This window comes from Prunus dulcis, chromosome 4, assembly GCF_902201215.1.
Source record: "Prunus dulcis chromosome 4, ALMONDv2, whole genome shotgun sequence".
In the NCBI taxonomy this organism is placed as follows: domain Eukaryota; kingdom Viridiplantae; phylum Streptophyta; class Magnoliopsida; order Rosales; family Rosaceae; genus Prunus; species Prunus dulcis.
The window spans coordinates 1,569,541-1,592,478 of NC_047653.1; the positions used below are offsets into that span (position 1 = coordinate 1,569,541).

The following is a 22,938-nucleotide window of genomic DNA, read 5'->3' on the forward strand; positions in this document are numbered from 1 at the left end:
ATTTGATTTATCCTAATAAATCAAATCCCTAATTAGTCAAATCAATCCCAAAAAGGGGAGGAATAATTCCCTTCCATCTATGGAATTATTCCTCAGAAACCCTAGCCTCCGAGACTACTATAAAAGTATAGCCATACACAAGGGTTGAGGTACGCCTAAATTCATACTAAACTCTACAGAAGTTATTTCTCAAAAACCCTAGCCCCCCCTCTCTTTCTCTCTCTCACACAAGGCTTCGACCACCACACACAGCTCCGGCCACCCGGTTTTCCTTGAATTACCCTACCTAACTTAGGCATCGGAGGGCCTTTGGCCAACACCCCCGGGTGTGGTCCTTTTACTCCGATCTGTTTTGCATGGAGAAAGAGAGACGGAGAAGATGAAGGAATATTGGGCGAATATTCTCGTGGGGAAATTTGCTCCCACAGTTTCCATGTGCACCAATTGATAGGACCCCTGAGGTGTCATTGATAGGATTGTCTCTGTTTGCAACCCATACAACTGTTTTTTCTACATCTTTCTTGTACCAAATCCCAACATAGTGGTTGGTGGACTTTCCGGGTCTGAAGAACCCAAGCTCAAACACTTCTCCATTAGAGACTAGAACTTCACCATCTCTGATGGCTTGATCAGTTGTTATGCTATCGATCGAATTGCAGCACCGGATAAGAAGAACGAATTGAACAAGTGGTGTAATGGTTAAACCTTTTGTACACTTCATGAACATATTTTGTCATGAACATTTATCTCTGTAACTCGATAGTATTCAAAGAACTTTTTCTTCCTAAAAAAAAACATGTGAGCCCCAGGGAAGAAGTGCAATATATTAAAGAAACTTCAACACCTATGACCTGGTTAAAATCAGCCTGGCTCGAAGATCTTTCAACACCTCATCCATTTGTCCACTCTTTTCGGGGATTGACTGGTAGGAAGTCCACCATGGCAGCTTTACGCTCTTTCTTTAATGTTTGTGTTATATGAGTTGGGACATTTGTTTACTTTTCTAGCTCAATATTGTACACCTGAAGCTATATTGACGCTGATGTCCGCTGCTGCTTTAGCTTATGTTTTTAAATGTATATAGATTTGACTGCAATGACAGTTGTTATATTTTTTTATACTAAGGCAGGGGAAAAACAGGGGAACTGGGATGCTACAAAATATCACAGCCAAGACTTTTATATACAACTCTGCTTTGCACATGTCCTCATGGAATCATGCATGACTCAACCAAACGACCTAACTTTGAAACATTTAGGTGATTTTAAATCTATTTTCATAGAAATTACTGATTTATATACATATATATTAATCTGCCATTTCTGAAAAACTTTTCATGGTGAGCATGGTTGGTTTTAATAAATCTTTGGTGATGCATGGTCAATTTGGAGTGTAGTGTTTTCTGGAAATACAGGAAGATCTGTTTGGAAATACAATGAGCCTCCCTCATATCTTTCATGTACAAAGAATTCTCAATTTGAATACAAAATTTTAAAAGTAATAGAAAAGTCTACAAATTTAACGAGCTTCAATAACTGTGACTGTTACATCATTTACAGAAGAAGCTCCTCTAGATGTTGAAGAATCCTGGCCACTATTTTTGAAACTAAATGCTGCCTTTTTAGGAGGTGGAAGACTAGTTTCATTCCCCAGCATAAATACAACATCTAACATGGTTGGCCTATCTGTTGCATATTCTTGCACACACAAGAGCCCAATTTGAATGCATCTCATAACTTCATGAGTAGAATATGACCTACTCAACGACGGATCAACTGTGTCCAAGGCTTTTCCTTCAATCCACAAGTCCCAGATCTGAAAACATTTTGAGCATAATCTTTAGGTTAACTATTCAAAAAGTAAATTCATCATCTGAAAAAAAAAAAAAAAAAAAAGAAGAAGAAGAAGAAGAAGATATCTGTTTACTTACTTGTCCAACCAAATTCAGAGAGGAATTTTCAAAATGGAAATTGTTCTTCCTGCCACTAATGATCTCTAGTGCTAAGACTCCAAAGCTAAAGACATCAGATTTTGTGGAATATAGCCCATCCATAGCATACTCAGGTGACATGTAACCACTGCAATGACACAATATCAGTACCTAAAAAGATATCGATACTATCCGAGTTTCATTTTGTAAATCAGTTGTGCATGTTTCGGATTGAGGGCAGAGAGTGAGAGTTTTACTATGTGCCAACAACTCTGTTTGTGTTTGCTTCGATCTGGTCATCTCCGAACATTCTTGCCATGCCGAAATCTGATATTTTTGGGTTCATTGAGGCATCCAGTAAAACATTGCTTGCTTTCAAATCCCTATGGATAATTTTTAGTCTTGAATCTTGATGAAGATATAGGACTCCCCGAGCAATCCCGACGATAATTTGAAACCGCTTTCTCCAATCCAACAATGACCTTCTGCTTTTATCTAAACCAGTACATAAAAGCTTGTATGAGATACAAGTTTAGGATTGCATAATTTCAGAGTTGGCAGGTTGTAGAGATGACATACCAAAAATGCACAAGTCCAAGCTGCGGTTTGGCATGTACTCGTAGATTAGCATCCTCTCTTCTTTATCTATGCAGCAACCCAAAAGCCTCACGAGATTTCTATGCTGGAGTTTTGCTATAAGCATTACTTCATTCTTGAATTCTTCGACGCCTTGTCCTGAATTTCTTGATAATCTTTTGACAGCTATTTCCTGTCCATCAGCTAGACATCCCTAAAATAGTAAAACAGATTCAAAAATTATAATCACAACTTCAGATCAATGTAATGTTTGCATTATGTGTTGGTACATTTGCAGCAGAGTAAACTGATAACACATGCATATTTCACATTTTTTACGAGTCATAAGGTACTGAGATACTCAAAATGTTCTAAAGAAAGTACCTTAAACACCATGCCAAAGCCACCATGTCCAAGCAAGTTAGCAGAAGAGAAGTTGTCCGTGGCTGCAACTATCGTGCTTAGATCAAAGAAAGGTAAATCCGTTTTTCCTCTGTGTTCATCAACCTCATTTTTCTTCAGTAGATCTTCATGGCTTCTTGAACCAGCAATGGCATCATTCAGCAATTCGGGTTGTCCTCCTCTCCCTGTTTCAATTCCATTACAATTTCAAATTTTAACTATCCAAAATTTGCTTTTGTTACTTTATTAGCAACCAAACAGAATTCTACATATCTAACAAGATGAATAAATGGGAAGTTTTTGCATACCTTTCCTGCTCCTTCTCCTAAACCAACATAACGCAGCGACGATAAGCAATGATGTAACAGCAATAGACACTCCTAATATAATAGCCAGTCTCCTATCTTTGGCAGAGAACCCTCCTCCTGACTTCTTTGTATACTGAGCTGAACAAAAAGAACAAAAAGAAAAAGCTTTTCATTAATGCCATGAGTGATATATTAGATTTAACTATAACCAGAAACTAAAATTCCAACTTCCATGAAAATTCTGAGAGCAAAAATGAAAAGCTTGCCCCCCTAACACTTAAGTTGAAAACTCAAGTACCTAACACAAGCGCATCTGCACGAATGTACAAATCTTGCCCCCCTTCTGTGAACTGCTTAGTATCCATTAAATCTCCAAACCATGCCATGCATCCACTCCCTCCATTCCTCACATCTGCACTGGCATAAGCCAAGCAAGAGCAGTTTCTCAAGCACTCTTCCCCACATGCTTCCAAACTCAAACTCCTGTTCAATTTTATTGTGGAAGTATCTGGAACCTTAACATTTTCCATCTTCACAAACCCTTCACCATTCCTACACATGGATGGTGACCCCTGAGGCCTCTTGCACCCACCCGTCCCATCTCTCAAATCCCAATCGTGTGGCGAGTTGGGTTCATAGCCAGGGTAGCATGTGCAGTTGAACCCACTGTTAGTGTAAGGATTGCAATCACCAAATTGACCACACTTGCCATAGCTGTCACAAGCATCCAATGGTGCTGACCAAAGGGTAACCCACTGGTGCTGCTGCCCCTGCCATGATAGCTGGTTGAGTGATCCTGTCCCATCTATGGTTATCACTGAGTAAATTGAAGGGTCAAGAACAGACCATTGAACAGCAATTTCATCTTGGTTGTTCACAAAATTGATCTTAAACACATTGTTGCCGCCCTCAGCCGGTATGCCACCCCATTGAATCCCATTCCATTGACCTGACCTCCACCACTTAGCTTGATTCTTGTACAAGATCAACTGTGGTGAGCCATTTGTGTCCATTCGTAATGAACAATTCCCAGTTCCGGGATCATTGTTCGAGTTCCAAGATGTGAGGAACCGGTTGATACCGCTTTTTTTGTCCAACCCAAGTTTCATACTTGAGAGAAGAGCATGTGTAGGATGATCAGAGCTTTGCCATAAAACATTCAGGTTGTCTTGTTGAACCAAAACAAAATTTCCTGAATCCAGGAGCTGTGCTACAATATTGTTGTTACCTGATGATGAGACAGAAACATTTGTTGACCACAGAGGAAGGCCTTGACTGCTATTACCATGAGCTAGTATGAGATTTCCATCAGTGTTGATTGAGAGAACTCCAGAGGTATCATTGAGAGGGTTGTCTCTGTTAGCTACCCACAAAACCTTGTCCTCTGAGAACTTGTACCAAATTCCAACATAGCGGTTGCTAGATGTGCCAGGTCTGAAGAAACCAAGCACAAAGGTCTCATTCTTAGACACCAAGAAATCACCATCTCTGATAGATTGATCAAAACTGATGGTGTCCAAAGAAGAGCAGAGCTGCAGAAGAAGGAGCTGAAGCACTAATGCGTTTAGAAGACCTTTTACAAATTGCATTATTGCAGAACAATTGCAGAACAAGGTTGACAAAGCACTGATTGCTAGCTAATGTAATGTTGAGCAAGTTATCTTGTTTATTATTATTATTTTGATTCGATTTTCGTACTTTATTTAAGAAGAGAAATTTGGCCCACCACAAAGAACTTCATGGAAGAAAACTTTGATAGAGACAATTCATTTAGAATGCAACGCACAGGGACGGATCTATTAAGGCGCAAGGAGGTGCACTGCACTTCCCATCGCCAGAAAAACTATTGTAGGTGTTTCAGATTGCCCCTTTGTTCATAATTCATTTAGAATGCAACGCCCAGAGACGGATCTATTAAGGCGCAAGGAGGTGCACTGCACCTCCCATCGCCAGAAAAACTATTGTAGGTGCTTCAGATTGCCCCTTTGCTCAACTGGTGTACAGATTACCTTATTTCCATTTTCAACATTTAAGTAAATGTCTTTGTCCTTTTACTTTTATTTATTTTTATATTACTCCATTTACTTAAATTTATAATGTAAATAATGAAGTACCCGCCATTTGGATTCAAATAAAAATACTAGAAAATCAAATTCCCACCAAATCAAAATATGAAAATTCGGTTTTAGTGCAAAATATGATTTAGGCTAAAAATGATGGCTCATTAAGTCAATATATACTTCATAATAAAATCCCATAAAATCAAGTTTTCTTATTTGATGTATAAAGAATAAAAGCCGCCAAAAATTATCTTGAGAAAATGATTATTCCGAAAAATCATTTTTCATACTTAGTCAATATTGCACCTCCGCTAAAAAATTTCTGGATCCGCCAGTGGCAACGCCTTTGGACTTTGAACAGTTGGTGGGATATAGCGTCTCCAGGTCAAAAACATATGTTTTAACTTAAATTATTAGAGTATCTGCAATGGTTAGGATCAATGTAATTTTATTACATGAAATTGAACTAAAATAGTAAAATCTCACTTGCAATGGAGTGAGAATTCTCTATTGAATTGCAATAAGCTAATCATGAGACCCACATGCCAATAAACTGAAGCTATTGAACTGTATCATTACAAGTAAAACTACAGTTCAATTCAATACATGCCAAAATAATTCAATTTATTAAACTATTATATTGAACTATTGAATAACCATTGCGGATGTTCTTATACGTAACTTAAGTTCTGTGATTGAGATGAATGAGTAAAATTCTGCTCACAAATTTTCTGTTCAAAGGACATAGATGTCACATTAAGAAAAGTAAAGAAAAGTAAAATGACTGCATTTCTAGAAATGATAGACATTATGAAATTTTAGATTTGGTCACAACCGTAAGAGCACGAGGATTGACCATTTCAAGAAAGCCAAAATTTTGAGGAAATTGACACACCAACGGTAGCCATGGCCCCATCACTCGCACATGAGGGCTAATGTTTTTACAGCCTTAAATCCACTTTGGAATTTTCCAAAAAGCAATTAGATGTTTCAACCACTCGCCCATTACGTAGACCATTGCTAAAATATATATATATATATATGTATATAATATTTATATAATATATATTATCTTAGTCATGGTGGGCGTGCGTCTTATAAAATAGGATGAGGACAACAAAGTCTAGATGCAAAGTCAGAGCGTGTGTTCTCCCTTTCACACTTCCTTCCAGGTTCCAAAAATGAACTATGTGGAGCAGATGACCATATCATTCAAATTAAATTAAATTTTATCATCAGTTTACAAGAAGATAGCAGCAGCCAGGGCTCATTTTCTGTGTGGTTTTGGTTATAATTTGCTAAAATGGTGGCTGATTCGAAGGATAGTCAACTCCCAGAGTAGGTGCCTGGAGACAAAGCAAACTCGTCTTCACGTGCTGTGTCGTGTCGTGTCGTCTGTGGGTAGCTGTTAACTAAAAGAAAGATTCCAGTTTCTGGGAAAGTCAAGGTTTAGAGTGAGTTGATGTGCATTTTGATGTATACTAGTATGAACCTTTCTAGTAACTAACCTCTCCTCACACGCTTCTGCGTCTGTGAGAGGTTTTTATTTATTTATTTATATTTTTTAAAATTTGAATTTATTTTAGAATTAAAAAAAAATAATGGGTAGTTGTGTTCTATAAAAATAGAATTCATTATTTGATTTTTCTTTTTTTTAATTTTTTTTAAATATAAAAAAGTGTGAATTTATCATATTATCCTTATTTAATTAATAATTTCAATTCTTAATGTTTTTTGCATTGTCCAATGACATTTTCTAGTATTTTGAATGTTTTACTATTCTTTTCATTTTGCTTTATATATAGATAAAATGGGCGGCATTAATATACTTCATGTGTGCTCTGTATCTGTATGTATGGTTGTGACTTGTGACTTGTCACATGACTCACATCTATAATAGGAACCTTTTTGCGTTTTATTTTTATTAATTGGAAAATGAGCATTTGAATTTGGAACATCTTCTAACATTTAAAAGTGAAGTACAGCTAGACTAAGAACCAAATAGGAGCTTTACAATAAAAATCCATGTTTCACTTCTCATACAATAAAAATCCATGTATCTAGATGCTAATTAATTTTTTATAAAAATAATCTTATAGTTCTAAAGACTAATGCATTATTGTATAAAAAAAATTAGGAAATCTTATTGAAAAAATAGTCAATTTTTCGGTGAAGCGGTGGCCTGAGGCCCCAGCAACCTTCACAAATCTGGGGCGAGTAACACCCGCACCAACACCAACATGAACATGGTCCTCAAACAGGGCTCCGCCAATTTGGGTTTGGGTAAGGTCGTATTGGGCAACACATTCCTAAATTTGGCCCATGTCTACTTTGCGGAAACATTCCAAGTGTTTTGGGTTTCAATTTTTTTAATTTTTTTTAATTTTATGCAAGCAAGAACAACTTCATTATAATAAGTCAGAAGTCCCTAAATTATAATAAACTAATAAAAGAAATTTGACAAAAAACCAATAAACTAATAATAGAAAACAGAGGGTACCTACCAGTAGCCGCCGCACTAAAATCTTGCCATATAAAAACCCGAAAGAACGAGTATTTTCGCTGTAATGATCACCTCATGACTATCAATAAATAGATAGTCAATAATCATTTTATATGGATGGTTGGAAATTCGGTAACTGACCAATATCAATAGTCAACTACCAATGATCATTTCTATAATCATTTTATGGAAATGTGTTCCTGTAACCTGTTGTACAACTGACCATTAAAACAAGTAGCAGCCATTTCAATACAAAAAAGAGACATCAATGAAACACCACCAGATTCGTTGTACATGCAAAATCCCAAATTCCCAGAAAAACAAAAATGTTTCTCAAATATTTGCTTGTGTTCTTCCTCCTCCTCTTTCCCTTTTGCTCATCCATTGACACCATAGCACTGAACCAACTTGTGAAAGATGGTGACTTTATAGTGTCCAAAGAAAACAAGTTTGAATTAGGCTTCTTCAGCCCTGGCAACTCTCGCTCTCGCTATGTTGGGATTTGGTATGCAAATAAGTCTGAAAAGGCAGTGGTTTGGGTTGCAAACAGAAACAACCCCATCAATGATACCTCTGGTGTTCTCACAATCAACAGGTACGGAAAATTGGTTCTTTATGCTCACAATATTGACAACGTTTCTATTTGGTCAACAAATGTGCCGGTCGAAACCACAAGCACTCGTGTAGCTCAGCTTTTAGATACAGGAAATTTACTGCTTTTCCCGGATAGTATTAGTAAAAGTGAAAGCTTTATATGGCAGAGTTTTGATTACCCTACAGATACTCTACTTTCCGGAATGAAAGTTGGGTTGAATTGGAAAACTGGGATGGAATGGATCGTAACATCTTGGAAGTCCCAAAATGACCCTGGAACGGGGAACTATAGCTTGAGGCTCAATTCCAATCAGACTGCTACGCCTGAATATTTTTTGTACAAGGGTTTGACCAAATATTGGAGAATGGATCCAGGGCCAAGGCCCATTTTTGTGACGGATAATGAAGAAATGTACTATTCCTTTTTGTCTGATAACACCTCAGTAGTTAGATCGGTGGTGACGGATTATGGGGCTAATCAACAACTGCTATGGAGTGAGGCTACTAATAAATGGGAGGAGCTCTGGGCTGCACCAAAATACCGGTGTGACCCATATGGCCACTGTGGTGCCAACAGCAAATGTAGCCCTGACAATATTAATAGGTTTGAGTGTGACTGCCTACCAGGGTATGAACCAAAATCTCAAAATGCTTGGAATGTGAGAGATGGGTCAGATGGGTGTGTGAGTAAGCGAATGGGGGTGTCAAAGTGTGGGAATGGGGAAGGGTTTGTGAAGGTGGCACGGGTGAAAGAGCCAGACACATCGAAAGCAACACAATTATTAGCAAGTATCAGTGCCAAGGAGTGTGAGCAGGTGTGCTTACGCAATTGTTCCTGCACGGCATATATACACATAGAATGGGACGATCGCAATGATTGCTTGGTATGGTACGGTGAGTTGCTGGACATTTTAGTCCGCTCAGAGCTAGGACAAGATCTATATGTTCGGGTGGACAAAATGGAATTAGGTACTACTTGGCTTGCCAAGGAAAATTTCAGTTATAAATTTTCAGAATCTGTGAAACTTACTAGACTGGTTTTGGTGTCCATATGAGTTCTCTTTTTCATGGTTCTAATCCTTTGTCCCACTCTTATGTGTAGCTGATAATACCAGAAAATCGAAAGGTTTTCTCAAAAGGAGGGGTTTGCTGGCTATTGCAATAGTGGCTGTGCTTCTCGCATTCGTACTAATCATTGTGTTTGTGTACTGGTGGCTGAACAGAAAGAGGACGATAAAAGGTATGAGAAGTACTTATCTGTGTTGAATTGTTTAACTGTTTCATCTAAATAAACAGCAATGTGCTCATGGAAGTACGGAATTGGTTGTTAAAAGTTCCATTTTCTAGTCATTTTGTCTGTTTATACCATATCTCACCAAGCAACTAGAAGCAACTCTAGGCAAGGCAAGGAGTCCCACATTGGAATATTACAAGATGGGTAGACTCCCCCTCATCTATAAAAGGAGACCACTCTCCACTTAGGAAGGGATCAGTTTGGGTTGCACTTGATCTTTGGTCAAGGGCTTTTCCCTTCTTACCTTTATATTTGGGTCCAACCCCATGTACAAATGTAAATACACATTGTTATAATAATGAGAATATACTTCTCCGTGGACGTAGCCCATTCATTAAGGGTGAACCACGTATATCTTGTCTTCTGTATATTTATCGCTTGCTTAAATCTTCACACACACATGCTGAAAGTCCTCACCTTCACCTATCATCCATCATACATTATCACTAAGTTGGGCTCAAAAGTGCCGAACCATTTTTGAGCGTCAACAGTTTGGCGCCGTCTGTGGGAAAAAGATAATTATAGGGAGAAAGATAATGGTACGCTATAGGGAGAAAGCCTGGCGCCGCACAAAACGGTACGCTACCGCTTGATCTGTAGTCTAATCTTTACTAAATCCGTACTTACTTAAGCATCGGAGAGCCTTCGGCCGGTACCACACCGGTACCCCAAGGTCTTACCGAACGTGTCCTTTTGCAGGACCTCGATCTTTCGGAGAGCCTTCGGCCGGTACCACACCGGTACCCCAAGGTCTTACCGAACGTGTCCTTTTGCAGGACCTCGATCTTCCGAAGACTAACTCCCTTCCGAAGACATCATATCACTAAGTTGGGCGAGCCACGTGGATAAACCACTTTTTCGCATCAACAGTTTGGCGCCGTCTGTGGGAAACGACGCAAAAGGCTTCTGTCGTTCTCCCTTTCTTCAGTGCCCTTCGGCACCCTTACAATCAGCATCACCTAAGTTGCCGAACGGCAATCCCATGCTGAAACAACTGTGAGTGCCAAAGGAGTGACATGCAGAAGATAAATCCTTGCAATATAATAGTCAGAAGAAGAGGAAATACATGGACCACCCTAGCTTTTCTTTACATAACATACCGTTCGGCATATTCCTTGGAAAGCATTATTGAAGGGAGCCCACATTGCATACTTTACTGAGGGGGGCTGCCAACATGCGTGGTGAATATCAAAATGATAACCACCAAAAGGCACTCAGCCATGCAATTACATAAAAGATGGGAGAGTCCAGCCGTACGGCACCACGCCAAGCAAATTGATAAAGATATCTAAGCCAAAAGTCTCGGATAATGGCATCCAATCAGAAAACTGGGTGCGGTAATCGGCAACCCAAGATATGAAAGCATGGCACAACGCGACATTACCGTTCGGTACCTCCAGCAGAGAATTTTATCAATACACCCATGCCTTCCTGCAGGTGCTAAACAACGGGTATTTGATCGGTGATTCACTTGCTTGCTGAAGCTGACACATCTTCAGCCCATCACTAGCATAAATTGCCGAACTGTAGTCGAAATCCAAGCGGCTACAAGGATGTTAAATGGCAGATCAAGAGTGTCGAATTCAAGCTGTCAGTTTTGGAAATATTCTGAGGTTAACAAATGGCATCCCATGTGGGTCCATGTGCAGGCCAACTCCCTGTGGATCTCTAAATTCAATTGCCGAACGGTGGTGGCAACTAAATTTTGCAAGACACCACCTCATGGTTTCCTTCCCAAAAGCACCAAGAGTACAACATGCTGTTCGGCACCGTTTACCTTGTCTTTCGGCAGCTAGTACAGACATGCCTATTCAGCATTTTTGCATCATTTGCCTTCGACACCCTGCTGTCCAGCAGAATGTTTCAACCACTGACAAAGTGACCGCATTGCCTTTCGGCATATATGCATCATTACATACGCATCATGGCCATTGGCACATCTACATCATCATCATTTGCATCGCTGCCATCGGCACATATGCATTATCACGACATTATTTCCTTCGGCACATATGATCATCGGCATATACGCCAAAAGGAAAAACCCGACTATTAGCCATCAGCAATAGCCATTGGTAATGTGTCATTCGTCACCCCTGCCATCATTCGGCGAACAATGCCTTCGTCACCCTGCCATCATTCGGCGAGAGCGATGCCTTTGGCACCCCGCCATCATTCGGCGAGAATGATGCCTTCGGCACCCCCGTCATCATTTGACGAGAGCGATGCCTTCGGCACCCTGCCATCATTCGGCGAGAGCGAGGCCTTCGGCACCCCGTCATCATTTAGCGCGAGCCATGCCTTCGGCACCCCACCATCCACACCACACTACTTGGAAGAAGACTAAGGTGTTGCTCAGTCAGTGCATTGAAAATTACAAGTTCTCAACCAAGGAGTACCTCCTTACTTAAGAACTTAGGGGACTTCTGTTTATACCATATCTCACCAAGCAACTCTAGGCAAGGCAAGGAGTCCCACATTGGAATATTACAAGATGGGTAGACTCCCCCTCATCTATAAAAGGAGACCACTCTCCACTTAGGAAGGGATGGTTTGGGTTGCACTTGATCTTTGGTCAAGGGCTTTTCCCTTCTTACCTTTATATTTGGGTCCAACCCCATGTACAAATGTAAATACACATTGTTATAATAATGAGAATATACTTCTCCGTGGACGTAGCCCATTCATTAAGGGTGAACCACGTATATCTTGTCTTCTGTATATTTATCGCTTGCTTAAATCTTCACACACACATGCTGAAGGTCCTCACCTTCACCTATCATCCATCATACATTATCACTAAGTTGGGCTCAAAAGTGCCGAACCATTTTTGAGCGTCAACATTGTCAATGCAAATGGAACACTGAGGAGAAAAGGAACACTAAATTTCTTTTCGTGATGGCAAAGACTTTGTGGAGGCGGATGAACTTGAGGAAACTAGGAGACACCCAGAGCTGCAATTTTTCCATCTGAACGCAATAATAGTAGCCACAGACAACTTCTCTCCTGTCAATAAACTTGGCCAAGGTGGTTTTGGCACTGTTTATAAAGTAAGGTCCCATTTCAAAGTCCTAACATTTCATAATCGAATGATTTCTTCTGAGCAGTAGAAAATACTCTTCTTCTCAAAGCTTTATAATCGTGTTGAACCATAACTTCAGGGTCTGTTAGCAAATGATCAGAAGATTGCTGTAAAAAGATTGTCCAAAACTTCAGGACAAGGAATTGAAGAATTCAAAAATGAAGTTGCTCTGATAGCTAGACTTCAACACAGAAATCTTGTGAAACTTTTGGGCTGTTGTATAAAGGGAGAAGAAAGGATGTTAGTTCTGGAACACTTGCCAAACAAAAGCTTGGACTCCATTCTTTTTGGTATGTCTAGAGGAAAGATTCATTTGTATATGCCATATCTAAAATGATGAAGAATATTCTTGAAGCTTCCTACTAAACTTTATAACATTTACTTACTCGAAAGCCAAATATCTTGACGCAGATCACGCTAAAAGATCCTTGTTGGATTGGAAAAAGCGGTTTGAAATTATCAATGGGGTTGCTCGTGGGATTCTGTATCTTCACCAGGACTCAAGACTTAGGATAATCCATAGGGATCTAAAAACCAGCAATGTTCTTCTAGATGCTGAGATGAACCCAAAAGTTTCAGATTTTGGCATGGCAAGAATATTCCATGGGGACAAACTGCAGGACAAGACCAATAGAGTTGTTGGAACATAGTAAGAATCATATTTGCACTCACAAATTCTTGGAATAAATAACCATATACTGAACTTTCATATTCATTTTACTGTTCTTTGGCTGTAATGCTGTTTGATTTTGTTCATATGCATAATGCAGTGGCTATATGTCACCAGAGTATGCAGTGTTCGGGAGATATTCAACAAAATCAGATGTCTTTAGTTTTGGGATCATATTGTTAGAGATTGTAAGCGGCAAGAAAAACAGCTGTTCTTATCAGCAGGATGAATCGCTAAACTTGATAGGACATGTAAGTAACACAAGTTTTGCTAACAATCTACTCCTTGCACTTGATTCTTATTCATCCCTTTTCAAAATGTTACTGTCAACAACTACAGGTTTGGCAGCTGTGGAGAGAAGATAGAGCCTTAGAAATTGTGGATTCATCAGTAGCGTCATATGTGTCTGATGAAGTCATGAGATGCATTCAAGTCGGTCTCTTGTGCGTGCAAGAAGATCCAAAGGACCGACCAAGCATGTCAACTGTTGTCTTCATGTTGAGTGGTGAAGCATCTCCTCCATCTCCTAAGCAGCCTGCATTTGTCTTCAGAAAAAGTTCCGGCAATGATGCTGCTAATCCATCAATTCCAAAAGGATCAGATTCGTCTATTAACGACTTGACAATAACTAAACTTGAATCTCGATAATGATACACGCTCTTGCTGTCATAATTATCGAAGTGCAATTCTTTTTGGTTTCCTTCCTTCTTATCAATTTACCGCTTTGCTAGACTCTTGGAATGGCACTACTTGTCTATATTGGTCATAATTTAAACAATTTTTCTCGTTTATGTGACATATTTGTATTAGCAAACAATGTAAACTATTTAGTACGTTTTTGGTGAACCGGAGGCCCGAGTTCCAAGAACTTTAGGCATGGGAGGGGCCTAAGTTGAGGTTGTGTGTTGAGGGGTTTAAGGGCATCTACAATCATGCTTCGTGTGTGTTCTGTACGAATGATTGTGACTTGTGACTTGTCACATGACTCACATCTATCATAGGAACTTTTTTTAGTTTTATTTTTATTAATTGGAAATGGAGCATCTTCTGACATTTGACAGTGAAATACAACTAGAGTAAGAACTAGTTGGTTGTAGTTTTACAATAAAAATCCATGTATCACTTATCATACAATAAAAATAATCTTATATAGTTCTAAAGACTAATGCAATATTGTATAAAAACATTAGGAAATGTAATTTAAAAAATAGTCAATTTTTCGGTGAAGTGGATGCTTGGGGCCCAAGCAACCTTTAGGCACACACGAATCTGGGCCGAGTAACATCAAAACAAACATGAACAAGGTCCTTAAACAGAGCTCGGCTAATTTGGGTTTGGGGAAAGGTCAAGTATCGGGCAACAGATTCATACATTTGGCCCATGTCTACTTTGCGGAAACATTCCTAGTGTTTTGGGTTTCAATTTTTATTTTTTTATTTTATGCAAGCAAGAACAACTTAATTATAAGCACCACAATCACAAGTCCCTAAATTATAATCAACTAATAAAAAAAGTTGGAAAAAAAAAAATCAACTAATAATAGAAAACAGAGGGTACAGCCGCCTCACTGAAATCTTGCCATAAAAAAACCCGAAAGAGAGTATCTATCAGAGAAATACTGACCATCTGCCAATAGTCAACGTCAAAGACTTTGAGTTTAGCCAAGAATGGCGCCTATATGTAATCAGTTATAGATACTATGCGTGATTGTGTTATTGTCCTGTTCTACCGCTGACCAAACCGAAAGTCCCATACTGCTGCTGGGTCGTTCTGCACGTGATAGGACTTCAAAAAAGTAGTAGCCATTTTCATCAAACATTGTCAATGATTAGAAAGTAGCAGAAACACCAACCGATTCATTGTACATGGAAACTCCAAAAATTCCCAGAAAACAAAATGCTTTTCAAAGCTTTGCTTGTGTTCTTCCTCCTCCTCTTCCCATTTTGCACATCCATTGACACCATAGCACTGAACCAGCATGTGAAAGATGGTGACTTTATAGTGTCCAAAGAAAACAACTTTGAATTGGGCTTCTTCAGCCCCGGCAATTCGAGCTTTCGCTATGTTGGGATTTGGTATGCTAATAAGTCTGAAAAGGCAGTGGTTTGGGTTGCAAACAGAAACAACCCCATCAATGATACCTCTGGTGTTCTCACAATCAACAGGTACGGAAAATTGGTTCTTTATGCTCACAATATTGACAACGTTTCTATTTGGTCAACAAATGTGTCGGTCGAAACCACAAGCACTCGTGTAGCTCAGCTTTTAGATACAGGAAATTTAGTGCTTTTCCCGAATAGTATTAGGAAAAGTGAAAGCATTATATGGCAGAGTTTTGATTATCCTACAGATACTCTACTTCCAGGAATGAAAGTTGGGTTGAATTGGAAAACTGGGTTGGAATGGTTCTTAACATCTGGGAAGTCCCAAAATGACCCTGGAACTGGTAACTATAGCTTAAGGCTCTATTCAAACCAGACTACTACGCCCCAAATTTTTCTGTACAAGGGTTTGACCAAATATTGGAGAAGTGATCCAGGGCCATGGCCCAGTTTTGTGAGTAATAATGAAGAAATGTGTTATTTACTTTTAACTGATAACACCACTGTAATTAGATCCTTGTTGACGGATTATGGGATACTACAACAACTGAGATGGAATGATGCGCTTAATCAATGGGAGGAACTCTTTGCTGCCCCAAAATATCGGTGTGACCGATATGGACATTGTGGTGCCAACAGCAAATGTAGCCCTGACAATATTAATATGTTTGAATGTGAGTGCCTACCGAGGTATGAACCAAAATCTTTGAATGATTGGAACCGGAGAGATGGGTCAGAGGGGTGTGTGAGTAAGCGAATTGGGGTGCCAAAATGTGGGAGTGGGGATGGGTTTGTGAAGGTGGCACGGGTGAAAGATCCAGACACATCGAAAGCAGCACAATTGTTGACAAGTACTAGTGCCAATGAGTGTGAGCGGGTGTGCTTAAGCAATTGTTCCTGCACGGCATATATGAGCATAGAATGGGAAGGTCGCATTGATTGCTTGGCATGGTACGGTGAGTTGTGGGACATTTTATTACACACGGAGCTAGGGCGAGATCTATATGTTCGTGTGGACAAAATGGAATTAGGTACTACTTGGCTTGCCAAGGAAAATTTCATTTATAAATTTTCAGAATCTGTGAAACTTACTAGACTGGTTTTGGTGTCCATATGAGTTCTCTTTTTCATGGTTCTAATCCTTTGTCCCACTCTTATGTGTAGCTGATAATACCAGAAAATCGAAAGGTTTTCTCAAAAGGAGGGGTTTGCTGGCTATTGCAATAGTGGCTGTGCTTCTCGCATTCGTACTAATCATTGTGTTTGTGTACTGGTGGCTGAAGAGAAAGAGGACGATAAAAGGTATGAGAAGTACTTATCTGTGTTGAATTGTTGAATTGTTTCATCTAAAGAAGTATGGAATTGGTTGTTAAAAGTTCCATTTTCTAGTCATTTTGTCAATGCAAATGGAACACTGAGGAGACAAGGAACACTAAATTTCTTTTTGTGATGGCAAAGACTTTGTGGAGGCGGATGAACTTGAGGAAACTAGGAGACACCCAGAGCTGCAATTTTTCCATCTGAGCGCAATAATAGTAGCCACAGGCAACTTCTCTCCTGTCAATGAACTTGGCCAAGGTGGTTTTGGCACTGTTTATATGGTTAGTTCTAATATCAAAGTCCTAACATTTCATAATTGAATGATTTCATCTGAGAAGTAGAAAATACTCTTCTGAAAGATTTATAATAGTGCTGAACCATAACCTCAGGGTCTGTTAGCAAATGATCAGAAGATTGCTGTAAAAAGATTGTCCAAAACTTCAGGACAAGGAATTGAAGAATTCAAAAATGAAGTTGCTCTGATAGCTAGACTTCAACACAGAAATCTTGTGAAACTTTTAGGCTGTTGTATAAAGGGAGAAGAAAGGATGTTAGTCCTGGAATACTTGCCGAACAAAAGCTTGGACTCCTTTCTTTTTGGTATGTCTAGAGGAAATATTCATTTGTACATGCCATTTCTAAAATTTTGAAGAAATTTTTTAAAGCTTCTTACTAAAGTATATAACATCTCTTACTAAAGTATATAACATTTATTTACTCAAAAGCCAAATATCTCGATGTAGATCACACAAGACGTTCCTTGTTGGATTGGAAAAAGCGGTTTGAAATTATCAATGGGGTTGCTCGTGGGATTCTGTATCTTCACCAGGATTCAAGACTTAGGATTATTCATAGGGATCTAAAAACCAGCAATGTTCTTCTAGATGCTGAGATGAACCCAAAAATATCAGATTTTGGCACGGCAAGAATATTCCATGGGGACCAACTGCAGGATAAAACCGACAGAGTTGTTGGAACATAGTAAGAACTATACTTGCAATCACACATTCATGGATTAAATCACCATAATCTCACCTTTCATATTCATCTTATTATTCTTTGGTTGTAATGCAGTGGATATATGTCACCTGAGTATGCAGTGTTTGGAAGATATTCAACCAAATCAGATGTCTTTAGTTTTGGGATCATATTATTGGAGATTGTGAGTGGCAGAAAAAACAATGGCTCTTATCAAGAGGAACATTCCATGAACTTGATAGGACATGTGAGCAACTCAAACTTTGCCAACAATTTCCCCTTCCTGGTTACTACTCATATTCATCCCTTCTGAAAATGTTACTGTCAACAACTACAGGTTTGGCAGCTGTGGAGAGAAGATAGAGCCTTAGAAATTGTGGATTCATCACTAGAGTCATATCATTCTGATGAAGTCTTGAGATGCATTCAAGTTGGGCTCTTGTGCGTGCAAGAAGATTCAGAGGACCGACCAACCATGTCAGCCGTTGTATTTATGTTGAGTGGTGAAGCATCTCTACCATCTCCTCAGCAGCCTGCATTTGTCTTCAGAAAAAGTTCCTGCGGTGGTGGTTATCTATCACGTCCACAAGGATTATATTCTGTTAACGACTTGACAATGACTAAACTTGTAGCACGATAAGGATTCAGGCTGTTGCTTCCACAATTATCAAAATGTTATTTCTTTTATTGACCTTCATGTGACATTTCGGCACTGCATAATGTGCCCATCACCTTAATACAAATTTATAATCTATCCATTCGTGTGAACTTCTTGAAAGAGAGTGATGAATTTGGAGATGCAACCTTTAGATAAGCCACAAATTCAAATGCATAAATTGGCTTTCACAATCTTCAAAATGTGACATTACACAGCAGATTGTTGCTCTGGGAACGAATTTATACCATCCTCTTCAACCTTGTTGCTACAAAAGGCTTTATTTTTGAGCTTCTTGTTTTTTTATTTATATCTTGACAATTGTACATTGCAAAATGTGATGCCATTGTTGGAAATTAGACCCTGCTGTGTTGAGGGTTTAATCTAGTTATCTAATAATAGCAATGTAATTAATCGGATGATCATTAAGGACCCCCTCAAAATAACCGGTCATTATAAACCCTCGTTACACTCCCTTACTTTAGGCACACACAGTTTTGGGCGGAACACCAACATGGTCTTCATACAAAAATCTACCTATTTGGGCTTGGGGAAGGCCAAGTATGGGCCAACCCATTCCCAAAGTCGGCCCATAGTTAACAAGGCTATCACCCGCTGCTACACTATCAATTCAGTATTTAAGACAAGTTTTAATACATGCATATATTGAAGGGCGAAGAGTTTTGGATTCCATATTAATCATAATCATAATTATAATCATCACGCCATGGTTATCTATAAAAAGAAAATCAATAATGACTGCTTGCCGCGGATTTCCTCATTCAACATTCAACATTCAACACTTTGAGTAGAGCCCATGCTGCTGATATAAAACATTGTCAATAATTCAAAAGTAGCAGAAACACCAACCGTCATTGTACATGCAAACTCCAAAAATTCCCAGAAAACAAAATGCTTTTCAAAGCTTTGCTTGTCTTCTTCCTCCTCCTCTTCCCATTTTGCACATCCATTGACACCATTGCACTGAACCAGCGTGTCAAAGATGGTGACTTTATAGTGTCCAAAGAAAACAACTTTGAATTAGGCTTCTTCAGCCCCGGCAATTCGAGCTCTCGCTATGTTGGAATTTGGTATGCTAATAAGTCTGAAAAGGCAGTGGTTTGGGTTGCAAACAGAAACAACCCCATCAATGATACCTCTGGCGTCCTCACCATCAACAGGTATGGAAATTTGGTTATTTATGCGCACGATATTGACAGCTTTTCTATTTGGTCCGCAAATGTGTCTCTTCAAACCACAAGCACTTCTGTAGCTCAGCTTTTAGATACAGGAAATTTAGTGCTTTTTCCGGATAGTATTAGTAAAAGTGAAAGCTTTATATGGCAGAGTTTTGATTACCCTACAGATACTCTACTTCCCGGAATGAAAGTTGGGTTGAATTGGAAAATTGGGTTTGAATGGGTCTTAACATCTTGGAAGTCCCAAAATGACCCTGGAACTGGGAACTATAGCTTGAGGCTCTTTTCAAACCAGACTGCTACGCCCCAATATTTTCTGTATAAGGGTGTGAGCAAATATTGGAGAATTGATCCAGGGCCGTGGCCCGATTTTGTGAGTAGTAATGAAGAAATGTATTTTTTGTTTGTGACTGATAACACCTCTGTAATTAGATGGGTGTTGACGGATTATGGGTTAAATCAACAATTGAGATGGAGTGATGCTGTTAATCAATGGGAGGAACTATGGGCTGCACCAAAATACCGGTGTGACCAATATGGACAGTGTGGTGCCAACAGCAAATGTAGCCCTGACAACGTTTGTTTGTACCATAACTGACGGAGCAACTAGCTAGGCTAGATCATTCGAGTGCCATGCTTTGAGAGGTCATCATCTTAGCCAAAGAAGCATCACCACAAATCACAACTCTAAGCAAAGCAAGAGGAGTCCCACATCGGAAAACTACAAGAGATGGAGACTCCCCCTCACCTATAAAAGAAGACTACTCTTTCCTTAGAAGGGGACTGGCTCTTGAGTACTCTCTCTTCTGGATCCATCTCTAGGCTGAGCTTCTCACTTGTTATCTCTATATTTGGGTCTAATCCCCTTGTAAAAATGTAAACAAACATTATCATAATGAGAACACCCTTCTCCGTGGACGTAGCCCATCATTCGGGTGAACCACGTATATCTTGTCTTCTATATGTTTATCGTTTGCCCAAATCCTCACACACTTGGTGAAGGTCCTCATCTTCATCCATCATCCATCACACCTCATCACTAAGTTGGACTCAACCTTGGCCTAACCATTTTGAGCATCAACAGTTTGGCGCCGTCTGTGGGAATCAACACAAAAAGCTTCTGTCGTTTCCCCCTTATTCAGTGTCCTTCGGCACCCTTACAATCGGCATCACCTAAGTTGCCGTTCGGCAATCCCATGCTGAAGCAACCGTGAGTGCCAAAAGAGTGACATGCAGAAGATAAATCCTTGCAATATAATAGTCCAGAAGAAGAGGAAGTATGTGGGCCACCATAGCTTTCCTTTACATGCCTTACCGTTCGGCACCTTTGATGAATATTGATGAGTGGGCTTCCAAAAGATAAGATCTCCATTTCTTATCTTGTGTCTTTATTTTATTCCCATTTGCCAACATAAATGGTACAAGTCCACCAATCTATTAGCCAATCATAATGTAGCTATCATTTTGCATGTCTTGCATGGCCAAACCACCATCTCAATTCAAAGTGCCATTCGGCACCTCTTTGAAGAGAAAGTTTGGGGGCCCTTGTATATTCTACACGTCTTTGGCAAAATATTGGGTACCCAATGTTCACGTGGTTCACTTCTATCCAATTGTTATTCGACAATTCAACACAATGGAATACCCATGCAGTGGGCAATGAGTCATGGGATCGGCATCGTGTTGATCAACACCAACTCAACTTGACAGAATTATTTATGGAAAGTCATCGCCCACTGAAGCAATAAAACCTCCCATAGTTATCCAAATCCATGCACATGTACAGAATCATAGCCTCTAGCTGTGTACACCATGTCGATGAATTGCTCAGGACACCCATGCCAAAGATTCCATCACCCCTACCAATTCTGTATTGCTGAACAATAAGTCAGCAAAAAGTCTTCAGCCTATTCCCTTGGCTGGTCTTTGTCCTAAGCTAGAACGGCCTTACCGTTCGGTACCACGCGACACCCCGGGCCATGAATTAAAATCAAGACCTCCTATTCAACCCCAAAATCACCAAAATGTCAAGGTGCACCACATGCGGTTCCAAACGTAGAATCGGTTTTCACCACAGCGAAATGGCACGGGGCCACTAATTGATCAAGCCACCATGAAGCGCTACCTCCTTCTCGGCACCCAACCTTTCGACACCCCAAACTGAGAAATTCATCAAGGCACCCAAGCAGCTGCCGAATAGCACTCTGACTTTGATGAAGCTCTTTCCCTGGAGCAAACTGCCGACAGATAAGCAGCCATCATGCCTATTCTTCGGCACCCTATGCCAAGAATTTTATCAAGCTACACAATACCCACGGCGGGATACTTCTTCGCCGTCGGCACTTATATAATTGAGCCAAGAGGCATACCTAAATGCCCAGACCATCGTTATCAAACCTGCACTTACCGTTCGGCAAGCCGTCGGCCAAGCATATACGCTAGCCATAAGACCACCCAAACCTTATTGGTGATGCCTTACCGATAGGTAAGACTATTGCAAAAGGCAAAGGAGCTCCTAAACAATCCCCAAATGATCGGTAAGCAACGGATCATGAGGGGAACCAAAAGGCCAGTGTGATACTTTTCAACAATCCGATCAGCTGCTGTGCACCGCTCCCAAAACCATTGGTAACACCCTTGCCGATCGGCAAGTCAACTACAGCACCTGCGCGAGCACCCAACTGATTCGGTAGGATGACGACGGAGCTTGAAGACATCTCCCAGCCCACGACGGAACGAGAATGAGAGCCCTCATCCAACCTCGAAACCCATCGGCAAAGCCTTTGCCAATTGGCAGACGTGACATCACACTTACCGATCAGTAGGCCGTCGACCAAAGGAATTGGACAACCTCCAAAACATCTCCAATTGAGCAACAACGACCTTACTGACCGGTACATCTACAAACCTATGCTTGCAATTGCTCAACAAAGATACCGATCGGTAGGGCAGCAATCAACTCCTATGGAGGCCCACTTACCGAAGCAAGCCCATCATTTTCTCTTCAGAAATCCATGATTCAATACACTTGGGCCTTATTGAAGAAGAAGCTGAAACCTTGCATCCTTATTCAAAAACAAGACAAATTTCTAAGGCCCACTTAACTTGTGGCAATCGGCAACTTGCCACCAAAAATGGGGATATATTTATAGGGCCTATGGCACCCAAAAAAAAAAAAACAAAAAACAAAAATTGGCTAGACCCTTGCCGAACGGCAAGGGCCATGGAGGATTTGTGGGGAAGTCCAAAATTTCCAAATGGCCCG

The 22,938-nt window shown here is 40.0% G+C and overlaps 3 protein-coding genes across 3 annotated transcripts in view; 2 read left to right on the plus strand and 1 right to left on the minus strand.

Moving 5' to 3' along the window:
- Positions 1 to 1,453: 1,453 nt before the first annotated feature.
- LOC117624490 (G-type lectin S-receptor-like serine/threonine-protein kinase At1g11410) lies at positions 1,454 to 4,839 on the minus strand. The gene is made up of 7 exons (XM_034355778.1): positions 3,515 to 4,839; positions 3,217 to 3,354; positions 2,891 to 3,093; positions 2,510 to 2,720; positions 2,188 to 2,425; positions 1,931 to 2,078; positions 1,454 to 1,815 (listed from the first exon to the last, which is right to left on the minus strand). The coding sequence occupies exons 1-7, from the start codon at positions 4,803 to 4,805 to the stop codon at positions 1,519 to 1,521; spliced, it is 2,526 nt and encodes an 841-aa protein (XP_034211669.1). The 5' UTR covers positions 4,806 to 4,839; the 3' UTR covers positions 1,454 to 1,518.
- Positions 4,840 to 8,105: 3,266 nt separating this feature from the next.
- LOC117624166 lies at positions 8,106 to 18,573 on the plus strand. The gene is made up of 15 exons (XM_034355308.1): positions 8,106 to 9,342; positions 9,476 to 9,613; positions 12,575 to 12,717; positions 12,829 to 13,039; positions 13,161 to 13,398; positions 13,520 to 13,670; positions 13,759 to 14,024; positions 14,648 to 14,723; positions 15,262 to 16,552; positions 16,686 to 16,823; positions 16,980 to 17,122; positions 17,231 to 17,441; positions 17,585 to 17,822; positions 17,916 to 18,066; positions 18,157 to 18,573. Exons 1-15 carry the CDS (start codon positions 8,106 to 8,108, stop codon positions 18,457 to 18,459), a joined length of 4,935 nt encoding a protein of 1,644 aa, XP_034211199.1. The 3' UTR covers positions 18,460 to 18,573.
- A 765-nt stretch (positions 18,574 to 19,338) lies between these two features.
- Positions 19,339 to 22,938, plus strand: part of LOC117624168 (G-type lectin S-receptor-like serine/threonine-protein kinase RKS1) — a 4,841-nt gene continuing 1,241 nt past the window's right edge. Inside the window, exon 1 of the mRNA XM_034355309.1 lies at positions 19,339 to 20,254. Within this exon, the coding sequence (XP_034211200.1) occupies positions 19,387 to 20,254 (868 nt within the window). The 5' untranslated portion in view covers positions 19,339 to 19,386. The remainder of the gene's footprint in view (positions 20,255 to 22,938) is intronic.